The 15,236-nt window shown below is 45.2% G+C and overlaps 1 protein-coding gene across 1 annotated transcript in view; it reads right to left on the bottom strand.

Annotated features, from left to right (window-relative positions):
- The window catches only part of MTOR (mechanistic target of rapamycin kinase), a 78,064-nt gene extending 63,989 nt beyond the window's left edge, over window positions 1-14,075 (bottom strand). Inside the window, exons 1-18 of the mRNA XM_069948403.1 lie at window positions 13,946-14,075; window positions 12,632-12,740; window positions 12,249-12,481; window positions 11,963-12,163; window positions 11,279-11,413; window positions 10,148-10,423; window positions 9,940-10,048; window positions 9,485-9,668; window positions 7,862-7,990; window positions 7,524-7,768; window positions 7,103-7,315; window positions 6,808-7,013; window positions 5,200-5,322; window positions 4,954-5,037; window positions 4,534-4,626; window positions 4,317-4,451; window positions 4,098-4,227; window positions 1,956-2,206 (exon numbers count right to left, since the gene is read on the bottom strand). Coding sequence (XP_069804504.1) covers window positions 1,956-2,206; window positions 4,098-4,227; window positions 4,317-4,451; window positions 4,534-4,626; window positions 4,954-5,037; window positions 5,200-5,322; window positions 6,808-7,013; window positions 7,103-7,315; window positions 7,524-7,768; window positions 7,862-7,990; window positions 9,485-9,668; window positions 9,940-10,048; window positions 10,148-10,423; window positions 11,279-11,413; window positions 11,963-12,163; window positions 12,249-12,481; window positions 12,632-12,740; window positions 13,946-14,062 — 2,973 coding nt within the window. The 5' untranslated portion in view covers window positions 14,063-14,075. The remainder of the gene's footprint in view (window positions 1-1,955; window positions 2,207-4,097; window positions 4,228-4,316; window positions 4,452-4,533; window positions 4,627-4,953; window positions 5,038-5,199; window positions 5,323-6,807; window positions 7,014-7,102; window positions 7,316-7,523; window positions 7,769-7,861; window positions 7,991-9,484; window positions 9,669-9,939; window positions 10,049-10,147; window positions 10,424-11,278; window positions 11,414-11,962; window positions 12,164-12,248; window positions 12,482-12,631; window positions 12,741-13,945) is intronic.
- Window positions 14,076-15,236: the final 1,161 nt, after the last annotated feature.

Raw genomic sequence — 15,236 nt, 5'->3', positions numbered from 1 at the left:
CTAGTCCCCCCCCCCCTCAGGGGATACAAAAAAAAGTTACATTACGGTAAAAAAAAACAAAAAAACTTAAAGCGTAACTGTCACATTTTTTTTTTATTGCAGAAATCAGTAGTATAAGCGATTTTAAGAAACTCTGTTATAGGTTTTATCAGCCAAAAAAGCCTCCTTCTGTACTCAAGAAGCAATCTCCCAGCCTCCCCCCCTGACTTCTTATCTGTGCATTATCAGGCAAACACGTCTTCATTACAGAGAAGCCAGTGAAGACGGGCTCTGCTCTCTCCATTCTATCCTTATGGAGGGGGGAGGGGCTGAGGGAGATGAGGGAGCAGGAAGAGGTGACATGAAGGTCAGCTGTTTGTAGACTCTCTGGGCACCAAAACCGCAGGATTCTGGGGTCAGAAAGGTCAGTGCTTATCTATGAACTTACTGAGAGAAGATTGCAGGGTGTTGTGCTTTGCAGGACTGCTCCGTGCTCAGTCACTCCTAACAGCCCCTCCCCTCTCCATAGCCACATAATGGAGACAGAAATCCTGCTGCTTCTGATGTGAGGGGGGAGGCTGGGAGACTGCTTTTTCACTACAGAAGGAAACTCTTTTGGTTTATAAAACCTATTACAGAGTTTCTTAAAATCGCTTGATATTTAATGTTTTTAAAAAAATGACCCTGAAATGACAGTTACGCTTTAAAAAGGTTTTCAAATTAACTGGTGTCAGAAAGTTATACAGACTGGTAAATTATTTCTATTTAAAAGTCGTCCAGTCTTCCAGTACTTATCAGCTGCTATATATCCTGCAGGAAGTGGTGGATTCTTTGCAGTCTAACACAGTGCTCTCTGCTGCCACCTCTGTCAGCGGCAAATCCCCATAGAAAACCTCTCCCGCTCTGGACAATTCCTGACATGGAAAGCGGGGGCAGCAGAGAGCACTGTGTCAGACTGGAAAAAATACACCACTTCCTGCAGGACATACAGCAGCTGATAAGTACAAATGACACGTAAGTACAAAGTTATACAAATCTGACACTAAACAAATGTATATGTAGCCCATAATGGGGCCATAAAAACTCTCATACAACTACATTGATAGAGAAGTAAATAAGAACACAAAGTTAAGTTAAGAAAAAATTCTCTGCGCTTGGTATCGATGTAACAGTACATCTAAAAGATAGAAGGTAACGCCATTTATAAGACACTGTCAACGAATCTAAAAAAAAAAATCCAATGCCTCAAAAAAAAAAAAAAAAAAAAAAAATATATATATATATATATATATATATATATATATATATATATATATATATATATATATATATATATATATATATATATGTCAATCCAATTTTTTGTACCTCAATATGGTGGCAATAAAAATTTGTATTTATCCATCAAAAATGGATGGAAGTGGATGGAAAATAAGAAAGCGCCTCCTAGTGGCAGTAGCCTATACAACAATACCTGTGTCCCAATAAGGTGCCCAAGAAAATAAGGTCATAGCTCTCAGAATGCATTAGTGAAAAAAATATATATAGCCAGTCCTTAAAGGGTTAAAGTGAATACATTCTGATGGGCTTATTCCAGATGCATTATACCATTAGGCCACATTCACACGTTCTGTACGCTACAGAATGAACTTTGGCATTACTGGCACCTTCATTTATTTCAACGCGGTGAGATCCAAAACAGTGAACCCTCTGCGCTACTGTACTGACACGGCCGTGTCACGCTGAGAATTAACCGTTTCAGGTCTCAGGTGAATGTTGATGCTGGGAGTTCTGAGGTTCAGTCCATAGCGTACAGAACTTGTGCATGTGGCCTTAGTCCTAACAGTCAGTGGCCGTGTAGTCTGAAGTCAAACTTCCAGTCCCACCCAAATCTTCCCATTTTAAAACCCTACTGCAGTCTAAGAAGCTACTGCACAGTCCATAAGGTAAGACGTGGAAGCGGACCGGAGCCATACCTCTCTGACGTTGGCATCACACAGGCGGATAACGGTCAGAAAGGTCGGCATCACCTGAGGCAAGAACTGCACGCACTTCAGACCCAGAGACTTGAAGATGAAGGTGATGGCCTGTACTACCATAGTGTGATGGTTGGACAGAGATTGGTCCCTCAGGATCCGCATCAGAGTGACCACAGACACCGCCGGGTAGAACTCATCCAGGGGCAGATTCCCCATGTTCACCAGCATTTCACTGGTGCTGTAGTCGGCTGAGGACACGAGGGAAGAGAAGCAAAAAGGAATCATTAAAATGCTGATGATCGTGGCACAAATGCTTAAAGGGGTATTCAATATATATAAACTTGTCCCCTATCCACAGGATAGGGGGCAAGTAAGGGTGCCTTTACACAGAGAAATTTATCTGACAGATTTGTGAAGCCAAAGCCAGGAATGGATTTAAAAAGAGGAGAATCTTAGTCTTTCCTGTATGACCTATTGTCTGTTTATAGTCTGTTCCTGGCTTTGACTTTAAAAATCTGTCAGATAAATCTCTCTGTGTAAAGGCACCCTAAGAGGTCATGGGGGTCTAATCTCCTAACCCCCGACTTCTGTGTTAGGAATAGAGCTGCAGGTACAGGACAAGACCTGCGGCTCAATTCAATCCTATGGAGGTGCCGGAGAGAGCCGAGTAAACCGGAACAGCGCTACTGTACCTGCTGCTCTATTCATAATACAAAAGCCGGGTTCGCTGGGGGTTCAGAGGTCGGACCCCCTTGACCTCTTACTTGTCCCCTATCCTGTGGCTAGCGGACAAGTTAATTTTTCTTGGAATGCCCTTTTAGGGGAGACTCACAAAAAATTTACTTTCTATATGTCAAAGATATTTAAACCCTGCCCGATCAGGATAAGGATCCGGGAAAAGTCAGCACTTAGCCCATAATGTCAGTCCATGGGGCCATCTCACTCACAGAGAGATAAAGTGGGGGAAGAAGCAGACTGCACTGCACATATTTCCCCACTTCTTCTTCTTGTAACAAGACTCTGGGACATCACAGTTTTTCTTGACAGCTACACTTTACCAGAAACTGTGTATATAATAACTCCAGTATGAGGCTCTCTAACTGTTGCAAAACTACAACACCCAGCATGCCCAGAGAACCAAAAGCTGTCAGAGCATGCTGGGAGCTCTAGTTTTCTAAGTGCTGGAGGGCAACCAATCGGGGCTCACTGCCATAGTGCCAAGCAAATAAAGGAATTCTACAGACAGATACCAAACCTCAAGCAGACTGGTGCGCAAACATAAAACCAGGAGATGTTACTGCTGGTGATCACTTTTGTACTTAATGCAAACAGATTTTGGGGAGTAAAACAAAGATGTGAATTACAATGCCGCTTGCATTTTTGCCAAGAGTTTCTGTGGTTGTTTCATGCAGTTATTGCACAGTACAGTGTGTAGAGACTGTCAACTAGAAAACAATGGCTTCAATAACAGATAGCATGATGTCCATCCCCCTTGTGAAGAGTAAAAGAGGGGTGTACTGCCACCTGCCAACACTGGAATAATGGTATAATACCATAGTAATACACTAAACTTAATTAGTGCTGCATATTGTAGATGTGCTGGAGAGAATGTTGGTGTGAATGGGGTGTGTGAGTGGGGTCCCCTGCCTGGGGAAGATGCAAATTGTTGATCAGGTATGTAACAGAACGTACTGATATATTTATACAAGATATATTTTTGTGATGACTGTGTTTTCTTGTTAAAACATGTGACAGGGAAGGGACATGTAGTCCTAAGGGTTGGGGGGAGGGGGAAGTTGTGGGAGGGAAGGGGTGGAGGGGTTTGTTGTAAAATTTAAAAATGTTTAATAAAAAATATCTGATTAAAAAATACACTGAACTAACTGGAAATCCAGAACTTAGATTAACCCCAGTGAATGAAGCTAACACGCAACAATACACAGAGTGCAAATATTTGGTGGAAGACCCTCATATCAGATCACGCATTATTCTATACACCATGTGAACTGGCAGCATTGGTAATCTCAGCTAAGTCGTCTGGTCTTGTAGAGCACGGCTGCACCCAGGTCAGATACAGCTTTGGACCACATCTTATTGTATCTTCTTACTGATATGATGAATAAGTTACAGGACTATTACCTGAGTCCTGGTTGGCTTTGGATTCGGACATGCTCAGCGCTGAAGCTTCTCTGGACTGGTCGATCATCCCTATATTTACTTTGTGTTTGTAAGGGTCCAGGGCCCCCAGCAGCCCCAGGACACGAATGGCCTGGAAAGAAGAATTCATGATGGATCAGCTCCCAGAATTATTTTTCCGACATTACAGTAAGATGCAACAATGACCACAAGGCAGCTCACCTCCCGGCGGATGCCCTGGTTCTGCTCAGTTTTCAAGAAATTTAGCAGCACTTCCAGCAGAGAGGGATACTTCCTATAAGGCTCCACCACATACCCTGTGCTGGCCACCAGCTGTCCTAGGGTCCATAAGGCAACCTATAATGAGGATAAATAGAGTCACATTACCAAATAGGACAATTCATTCATTCCTGCTAATCACTGACGCTGCATCACATACCTGTCTCTTAGCCAGCAAGGAGGAGTCCTGTAACATGTCCATAATGATGGGGAAGAGTTCATCCATCCACTTCCTCATCTCCAACCCACTGACCTGGTTATAGATAACAAACCTTATTACACATACATAATGAATGTCTGATCAGAAGGCGCCCATTGATCGTGACAACAGGGCTCCTGGGATGAATAGAGCTGCAGTCATACATGTTTGCTGCCTGCCCCATTTAAGACAGCCGAGTGTCGTGCTCTACTATGGTTGGCTGTCCCATAGAGAGTCAATGGAGCAGAGGCCGAGCATGTGTACAGCTACTCAATTCACTCAGGGGTCAAGCGGCCCCGCATACAGAATTTACCAGCTAGTTGTCACCTATCCTGTGGATAGCGGATAACCCCTTTTACATTAAGAATTATTCATTCTTACCTGGGCAAGTTCCCCGATAGTCGCCAGGACGTTGGTCACAACTCCAGGATTGGGATCTGGATCGCGCAGCTTTAAGATCAGAGCCTGTAAATAGGAACACAAGAACTTGTCAATCTAATAATAATATTATAGGCTGACACAGGTATCTCTTCTCCCCATAACAGGCAATTATATAAACCTCAATACAAGAAACATCATATCAACGGCAGAAGAGTCAAGTATCCCAGACATCCTGGAGAATGCTACCTTAAGAATGGGCTCCATGTAGGGCCGGATCAGGCGAGGAGCATTGGATACAAGGTGTCCTAACATCCGAGCACTTTGCTCCTTGTTCCGTCCAACACCGCTGTGCTCCAACTCTGTCAAAATCTAAAGGGGAGAGAAAAAGGATTATGAATGTTACTATACATAAAGGTAAGGTACCTGCGGCCATGACACTCACTTTCCATTCAGATTTGCTTCCCAAGCATGTGAATTTCCACAATGTATATATGTGAAACATAAAGCCATACTTTCCATAAGTTTCTATGCGTTTATTTCTGTATAGTCTTGGCGTCATAAATTTGATTAAATCAAGTCCTCTTGCCGAATAGACTTATACATGACATCATAAATCGGTACGTTTCGGTACGGTATATTTCAATGGATTCAAACGTTGACCCTTGACAGATAACAAAATCTTGATGTGAATCAAGATGGCAATGGGTCTCCTTCTTGTAGAGATGTGTGGCACATCTGCGGCAGAACTCTAAGGCTGCATGCACAAGTTCCATGTTCCGCACGGAACACGGACGTGGAATGCCTGAAACGGACTTCTCCGCTGCCTGGGCAGCATTTGTGATAAGATGCTGGGGGGGGGGGGGGAACTGTACAGATATGCGCCGTGCTGTAATGAATCAGCCGCACGGCACATATGAATACAGTTCCACCGCTTGCAGCATCTTATCACAGATATACGTATGGTGAGAGTTCCGGCCGGCACTAACTACAAGGTACACCCAATGTGGGAAACCCGGGACTGGAGTATATAGCACACAAACTGTATCCAAACCGTGGATCGGCGGTGCAGAGACAAAAAAGGCAGGATAAATGAACAAGGATCAAGAAACAGAGTCTCGCACTCACCGGACTGAAGATGCAAGTGGTTTTATTTCCAATACATCAGAGTAGGCTAGGCGGGGAGAGGGGAGATGGTGAAGCAGGTGTGTTCAGCAGGAGCAACAAAATGTTTCACGCCTACAGAGGTGCTTCGTCGGGCTAGGAACCTAGGTTCCTAGCCCGACGAAGCGCCTCTGTAGGCGTGAAACATTTTGTTGCTCCTGCTGAACACACCTGCTTCACCATCTCCCCTCTCCCCGCCTAGCCTACTCTGATGTATCGGAAATAAAACCACTTGCATCTTCAGTCCGGTGAGTGCGAGACTCTGTTTCTTGATCCTTGTTCATCTTATCACAGATGCTGCCCGGGCGGGGGGAGAAGTCCGTTTCAGGCATTCCATGTCCGTGTGGAACATGGAACGTGTGAATGCAGCCTCAGGGTCAACCCTGGATTTTTGCAGCATTATGCATACAATCTGGTGGTACCCCATTGTAGGTAATTCCCACTAATTTGGGGTCCTGTAAAGAAGGCAAAGGGGGTAAGGAAACCCTTTTTTTGTAGGTGGGAAACTCACTTAATCTCCAATGTGTGAACAGAGTCTATGGCAGCAATTTTATTGTATAAACATAAGAACCAAAAAATGTGATGTTGTTGTCTATCCAAAAGGATCCCATCCAGATGGTGGAACAACCAATCATGTTTTTGGTTTATCCTTCTTCAAGGCGCTGAACCATCGGGTCACCGATTACCACTTACCTGGATGAGCATCTTACGAAGGAAAGGCATCACAAAGGCAGGGTTCATGCTGCTGAGACGGCCGATAGTGCAGATTGCCAGTTCTCGAATCTCAAAAACCTCATCATTCAGGGCCACAAAAAGAGCCTGAAGGTTCTCAGCCTGCGCCAAATGAGAATCAAAGCGCTCATCCAAGGATGCCAGGACGCAGTAGCGGATATCAGGATCTGCAAGGTAAAAGAGAGTAAAATCCATGCAAGTCTTGTTAGAAATAAAATATCTGGCTGCAAAAATAGAAAAGTCCGTAACACGATACCTGGGTCTGTGATTCCAACCACTAGCAGTTTGCTCAGAACATCGGCCACCACCTGGACAGCGGTCTGACTCACATGACCATGTCCACTAAGAAGCTGGATGGAGGGTGTGAGAAGACGGGAGCATGTGCGCGAGGCCTCCATACGGACTTCCTTGTGCTCGCTATTCAGAAAGTGGTCGGCACAGTGGCGCACAAACTGGGTCAATGAGTGACCTGTATAATGGCAAATGACAGAAAGGCACAATAAGAACCCACACCATAAGTGTACAACCACGTGTAGTGGTAAATCCATTCTATGTTTCAGTATCCCTAGGATAATGAGTGCATCTGGGCCCACTGGTACAAACGGGCATCCCTGGTAATGGGTATATTAGATAATACAAAAACAGCCCTAAGCTAAATAAATAAAATAAAACTTTACCTTCAAATTCAAAGGTGCCTAAAGTGCGAAGCGCTAAAGTAATGCTGCCCACATCACTGACTTCAGGGATGTTGGTGAGGCTAGGGGAGGACAGCTGTTGTGCCAGGCCCTTGGGCATCCCTGGGTGCCGGAGCGGCTTGTGCATCAGAACCAGTGACAGCATCTTCAGGAGTCCATCCTGAATATCTTTCTTCAGCTGCGGGATGTGCTGACTCAGGTCATAAAGTACAGCTGTTAAGGCAGGGCTAAAAACAAAAAAATACATATTTATACACACATGTATAGAACAGTGCCTAACTACATCCCAGATAGAGACCAAAGTGTATATAACATCATACCTCAGGCCAACAGACAGCATTGGTTCCAGCAGCTCCTTTACTTCCTGTTGGATGGAGGGCCCCAGGGCTCGAGCCAGCATACTTATACAAGTAAACACAGTGGCGTCCACCTGCACTGATTTCTGCCTCCTAAAGGGCCAAAAAAACATAACATTGGGCTATGAGCAGTGTAATTAATGCCACCCCTCTCTACAGCTAGTGTCTCTGCAGAGGGGCTGCCTTAAATAATATTCATTTGGGGCATGAGAAGCGGGCAGAGGAAAGAAAGGCCCTTAGTGCACCAATTGGCCTTATTTTCGCACGTGCAATCTTCTTGCATAAATCAGTAGTAATAGGTCTATATATCTTATTAGATTCGTGGCCTCCTCCTATCCTTGCAATCCTCCTCAGTCAGCAAATAAACCATCTTAAAGGCATCTCGGTGGCGCAGTCCTTTTTTTTTGAATTGCCGCGCGGCTACCACGCACAGTGACAGTCTTTTCTCGAGCACTGTCCCGCTGCCCCCCAGTGTGGCAATATCCCCCCCCCCCCCTCTGTGATAAGGCTCCACAGATTCTAATGCCGCTGTGTCACAGAGGGGGATGGAGTTCCATCACACTGAGGTCCAGCGGGCTGCCCCCAGGCAAATTTGCTTTAAAGGGGTACTCCAGCAAAAAGCTTTTTCCCAGTAATTGAAACACATTACAAAGTTATATAACTTTGTAATATGCTTTAATCACCTATCTGTCCCCCTTCCCCATCTTTTCCCACCTCATTCCCCCACCAGGAAGTGAAGTAAACCCATTCTTACCTAATGACTGTTGACCCCAGGCTGTTCTGTGGCAGCCATTTTGTGACAATGACATCATCCGAATAGACAAAGCTTTCTGGTTTTGTCTTTCCCAAGATGCTCTATGTCTCCTGTGATGTCTAACTGACTCAGTAAAACTGTTAGATGGCTTACATCTTCTTCAGCCAATCAGAGCAGAGCAACCTGAGTCATCTGACAAATGGGGGCTGGCCTAACAGGACTTAGACCCACCTCCCTCTTGATGATGTCATTGTCACAAAATGTCTGCCACAGATCAGCCTGGGGTCAACAGTCATTGGGCAAGAATGAGTTTACTTCACTTCCTGGTGGGGGATTGAGGGGGGGAAAAGATAGGGAAGGGGGGCAGATAGGTGACTGAAGCATATTACAAAGTTTTACAACTTTGTAAGGTGTTTCAATTACTGGAAAAAAGTTTTTCGCTGGAGTACCCCTTTAAAAAGTAAAGTAAGGGGGAGATGGATGCAGCTGATATAAAGCTGCTAAAACCCATCAGCTCCTGTGATTTCCATCATTAGGATGTGAAGCAGGATGCCTTACGGCTGTATGCTGTGCTGTGTACACAGAGCTCCTAAGGTGATGGAAAACGGTAGTAAGTCATCTCTGCCCTTCTTTTAAAGACTCTAACTTCCGCTGACACCCATCCCCCCTCTTCTAAAGCACCATGTTTCTACGCAGCTACATGTTTCACAAGGATATTTACGAACATTCAGGCAGACACTTAACCCGATCACACCGATAACCACTCCTCCTCAGTGTACATCAGACAATGTATATGTGAGTGGCAGAATGAGCTTATATTCAAATGCACTCACTTGTGAGCGAAATCCTTTGGAGGCAGAGCAGATTTGACGTGTTCCAGGATTTTCGGCAGGTAAGGACATATTTCTGACCTCACAGCTACAGAGATGAGTCCAAGAGCCTGGAAGGCCACGGTCCGCTCCTTCTCTTTCCGCACACAGCTCAGTAAATGGCTCATGGTTTCTGTGAGGTACAAATCTGCGAGGAAAGGTCACACAAATATCCAGATATTTAATATAGACATGGAACAATACAGAATAAGGCAAATGTGTTCCCTTCTACACAGAGTCACTGGGGCCCACCTCAATCTCTTTGGATGAAAATGAGAAGCCCGCTCACCCGAGCATGGGTGAGGATCCAGGCGGGTAAGCTGCTACCGGTAAGTAAATTATGTCATATTCTAGCAATAGGTCATCATTTTCTATTGTTAGAAAAAGTCCCAGCGAACTTTTGTAAAAGCAAATGTTACCTGTGAATGTGGCAGGTTTGAACGCTGCCAGACGTGGGAGAACATTTAGGATGGTCATCTGGATCAGGGGATTCTTACTACTTCTGCACTTTAGGACCCAACGACAAATCTAGGAGAAGAAGTGCAAGGTATATAACAAACATCATAACCAGCTTATGCACCATTGGAGAATGTGAAGGCAAAAAAAAGAATAAAAAAAATCTCTTACCTGATCAAACTTTTCTTCTATTAGCTCCCGGCATGCACGACTTTCAACCAAGGTAGACCTCTCTGGCATCGGAGCCGTTCCATATCCCAAAATCCCCTGCTGCCCTGTGTACCCTAAGAGGCTCAGCAAAGCGTTTGTGGGCTGGGGCTGCACCGACTGGAAACTGGCAAACGGGGTGATATGGCGAGGCTTTAAGCTGTAGGACATGAGGTCCCTGCAGTGTTTGTCATGGACAAGTTGTTGCTGTGTAATCTCCTCCATTTCTTCTCTCAGACGCTGCAAATGAAAGGAAAAGAAATGCTGAAATGCGTAATGCCGGTGATCAGCTGAACAACGGACTTTAAGATTGTTTCTCAATGGGAATCGGCTGATATTACGCTATAAAGCTGTGGGCATCACTTACTAAATTGGTTTTCCTGTGACAATGTAGAGTTGCATACCCCCACAGTTCTTCCATAGTCATTGTCATGTCAATAAGCCAGCACTTTATGAGATATTAATACAGCTCTAATATTACAGGGCACCCCAGCACTTAAGGTGTACCTGTCGTTTAAATTGTATTTATTTTTTCCCCCCAGAAATCAATAGTACAGGCGATTTTAAGAAACTTTGTAATTGGGTTAATTAGTCGAAAAATGCATTTTTATCATGAGAAAGCAGTTTGAAGCTCTCCCCCCTGTCTTTATTGTTCTCTATGAAGAGGGGAGGGGTGGAGGGAGATGAGACACCAAAACAGGACAACAAAGAGTTAATTTACAGCTACATCACCGGGCTATCTTCTCTGAAGTCAGCACTGACCTCTCTGACCTCTGAATAGAGTCTTTCACACAGCCCCTGCTGTGTAATCCTTTGTTCTCTGCTGGCAACTTCCTCCCTCTTCCCCCCTCCCCTCTCCATAGACTAGACAGGGGCATGTCTGATGTAACAAGACAGTGCCACAGCTCTATTCATTCTCTATAGGATTTTTGACCATAGATAACAAGGTTACAAGATAGGGGCTGCTCCATTCACCCAGGGGATAAGTTACCCCCCATTCATGTGATTGGTGGGGCACTTGGAAGTCATTCCTATCCTGCAGATATGAGATGAGTGTCTTTATGGGTAAATCCCAGGGACTGTGATCCACATTACCTCTCCTTCCATGCTGCTGATTCTGACTAACTCATTAATAATCAATAGTGCCCCATGGAGCCGATCATCTCTGTTCATTCCTTTCTCTTTGGATAACGGCTCTTCAAATCCTTTCTCAGCTTCCTCGTAGGTTTGCTGTATGAAAGAGAAAATATTAGGTTATGAATATCCTATTGAAGGCTGCAAGGCTGGTTGTTAAAGGGGGACAGGAAATTTCCCTTCATAGGGATTATCTCAGCATTACAACTTATCGCCACAAGATAGGCAATAGGTATCTGATCGGTGGGGGTCAGCTGCTAGGCCCCACCAATCACCTGAACCACTGTCTCCAGAGAGGACAGAGTGGGGGGTGGAACAGGTTCACTGCCGTTCCATAAATTTACTATGGGGCTGTAAAGGCAGACAAGTGCTCCAATGAGCGATCGTCAGCAGTCCCATAGGAAGCGAATGGAGCAGCAGCAGACATGTTCGACGTTTGATGTTCTTTTGATTGGTGGTGGCTCAAGCAGTCAGATACTTATATCCTACCCTGTGCACAGATAATAAGTTATAATCTTGGGACCCAGAGTGCTCCTTTAGGACAGGGGGTCAAACTCTCAACACTCCAGCTGTTGCAAAACTACAATTCCCAACATGCCCTGGCAACCTTTGGCCCAAAGTACACACGTCCAAGCAGATCCGTACCCGGTACCAGAGAGGTTTCTGCAGCTCCTTGGGCTCCCGCTGTGTGGTCAGGATCAGACAGGCTCTCAGGGCTGCCACAGCCCCCTCCCGGATTGCCTGTTTTGGGTCCCACACAGCATAGAAGATGTTGTCAAAGAAAGGCTGGACCTGCTGAAAGAAGAAGGTGGGGGCGCTGACAGCCAACTCCCGCAGTACCAGAACCTGCAGAGAGAAAGCAAGATGTCAGGACAGAAGTCAGACAGGAGTCATGGCAGATGTCTGTGCAGACTCCAGTGTATGAGCTCACCCCGGCATGCCTGCGTCCTTCATTACGGTCAGCGCCCAGCCACTCCAGGGCACGCTTCACCTCAAACTCCACATACTCAGCAGTGAAAGTGTCCCCCGCCATAGCAAGGCGCCCCATTGCTTTGGAAGCCATCTCCATGACTGCAGGGTCACTGGAGGGCAGGAGGTTACGCAGGTAGTTAGCAAATCTGCTGATTCTGGTGGCATTTCCGCCCTCTACTCCTATCAGGCTCACTATGAGGAAGAGGAAGATTTCCTGAATGACTATAGTAGAGAGAATATGTTAAACCAGGGCTTAAAAAAACCGAACACGTCTTTTTTGATTAAAGTAAAAAAGGGGATGGGGGGGTGGGGGGTGGAAGGGGAGGCGGACATATTTATTACCTATCGCCAGGATCCCTCCTTTCCTCTCGCTCACATCAGAGCTGGAAACAAACTCAAAGATGAAATGATTCAGCTCATCGTAGAACTGAGTTGCTTCCTCCTGGCTCACCTAGAAGACAACAGTGGAAGTAAAAGGGAGCATCACTTTAAAAAAAAAAAAAAACATGTCCACTTTCTTCCACAAACAGCACCCCTCTTGTCTCCAGTTTGGCAGTGAGTTTTGCAATTAGGCTCCATTCACTTTAACGGAACGGAGTTGCAAAATCACACCCGAACTGGAGACAAGAGGGGCGCTGTTTGTGGAAGAAACTGCAGTGCTGGGGTCTGCAACCCATAGCTAGATAGAAGGACACAGGGGCAGTGCCTGATCAACAGCAAAGGTGCCCATAGTCTGCTCATAGGAGGCCAATATTGGATTGGCAGAAAGCTGACTCCCAGGAACTCTTTAGAAGGGGGACTCCGGTGATATCCCCCCTCCTTAAATCAACTGTAAAAAAAAAAACTTTATAGATTTCAAATTTACTTATATTTCAAAATCTCCAGTTGTCTACTACTTATCAGCTGCCGCATGTGCTGCAGGAAGTGGTGTATTCTTTCTAGTCTGACGCAATGCTCTCTGCTGCCACCTCTGTCCATGTCAGGAACTGTCCAGAGCAGGAGAGGTTTTCTATGGGAATTTGCTGCTGCTCTGGACAGAGGTGGCAGCAGAGAGCACTGTGTCGGACTGTAAAGAATACACCAGCTGAAAAGTACTGGACGATGTGAGATTTTTGAACAGAAGTAAATTAAAAATCTATTCAAAGAAAATTTGAACAGAGTCCTCCTTTAAGCACTGCAGTCTCTTGCATCGCCATACTATTGGGAGCAGTAGTGCAAGTGAACCAGGCAATGCTGTAGCATCTTTTACGGCCTGGTAGACAATGAAAAGGATGTGGTGCTAAAGCCACACAGCTGACTGGTGAAAGTGCTGGAAGTCGGACCCCAACAATCCAATATAGATGGATCCCTTCACAATGCATCCTGTTACTAAGTCTGGTGCCAATCGGTCCAACTATTTCCTTTACATAGGTTGGGGTAAAATGCATCGGGCCATAGAACTATATCATTACATTAGGATTCATCATGGGATGAGCAGAAACACTTGGCAGGTTGCAGTCAGTGACTGTCCAAGTCTTCCCGCCCTGGCTTTATGTATTGGATACAGTGAGAAGGCATGGGGTGTTGGTATAGCATATTTTCCTCATTACTGTACTTAATCCCTGTTATTTCCAATCCAGACGTTCCCTGGGGTGTTACGCCCCGTCCATCACTCACTTCTCGCAGCTCGGTGGTGACATAGTGCTGCAGGTCCTTGGCCGCCTTTGTGCGGGCCTCTTCACTTTTGCTCCTCAAGCCATTGGCAAATTGCTGTAGCATCGTCATGCCAGACATCTTGGCTGTGATCACGAGTTAACAAGACCGGCCGAACTCTAGAAGTGACCACATGGGTCCCTGTGGGTGAAAAGGGGCAAGTATGTCAACACATGGAACCCAACAACTCATCACTGGCTACTATTACACAGTCTGTATCCTCTCGGGTCTATAAACCTATATACTGTACTGAGTGTCTGGCAGCGGTAATCATCCAACATGGGATCTATTGACCAAGAGAGACGCATGTGATGGCGACAAAAAAAGGAGAGTGCCAAGTGCTGTAACTAAAACCACAAGCCAACACCCACCCGATCCTCCGCCCCAATCCTCCGAAATCCACACCCAACCTAATCCTGTGACGCCAACACCTTCCCCCAATCCTCCACCGCCACTACTTACAGTATATTATGTATCAGTATATGGAGGGATATTTGAATGTGGGTAAAATTTACGGAAGTTTCTGCTCCAGTAATTTACATCATAGGGTGTGTGTGTATATATAGGTATTATGATGGGTATGTATATATGATGGGTACATATATTGATATTATATGATGAGGGATATATATGCAGTGATATTAAATTATGGGTTATGCTAGTAGAAGCAGCAGTTGTGATCTTAAAGAGTCACTGTCGTATTTTTTTTTTTTTGCAGAAATCAATAGTCCAGGTGATTTTAAGAAACTTTGTAATTGGGTTTATTAGCCAAATCTGCCATTATCTGCATGTAAAAAGCCTTTTCCCAGCCCCCCCCCCCTCCTTCCTCTTTTTCATCCACTCTGAAAAATCTGAAAATTGTGACTTGTTGCAGGAGTCGTCCCCTGTCTGTTCTAGGGAGAGGGGAGGGGGGAGGAGGAAGGAGGGAGTTAGCCGGCAGCAGAAAGCAGATAACAGAGGATTACAGGCACGGAGCTGGGTGACAGCTGTAATCCGAGCTCAGACAGGTCACTGGTGACTGTCACAGGAGATATCCCGTGAGGGATTTGTAGATTAACTCTTTGTTGTCCTGTTTTGGTCTTTTCTTTAGCTCTCTCCATAGGAGAACAATGAAGACAGGGGGAGAGCTTCAAACTGCTTTTTCATGATAAAAATGCATTTTTCGGATAATAAACCCAATTACAAAGTTTCTTAAAATCGCCTGGACTATTGATTTCTGCAAAAAAAAATTCACGACAGTGACACTTTAACTTTT

The sequence above is a fragment of the Dendropsophus ebraccatus genome, chromosome 12 (genome assembly GCF_027789765.1).
Source record: "Dendropsophus ebraccatus isolate aDenEbr1 chromosome 12, aDenEbr1.pat, whole genome shotgun sequence".
Classification (NCBI taxonomy): domain Eukaryota; kingdom Metazoa; phylum Chordata; class Amphibia; order Anura; family Hylidae; genus Dendropsophus; species Dendropsophus ebraccatus.
This window is presented reverse-complemented; position numbering and strand designations above follow the sequence as displayed.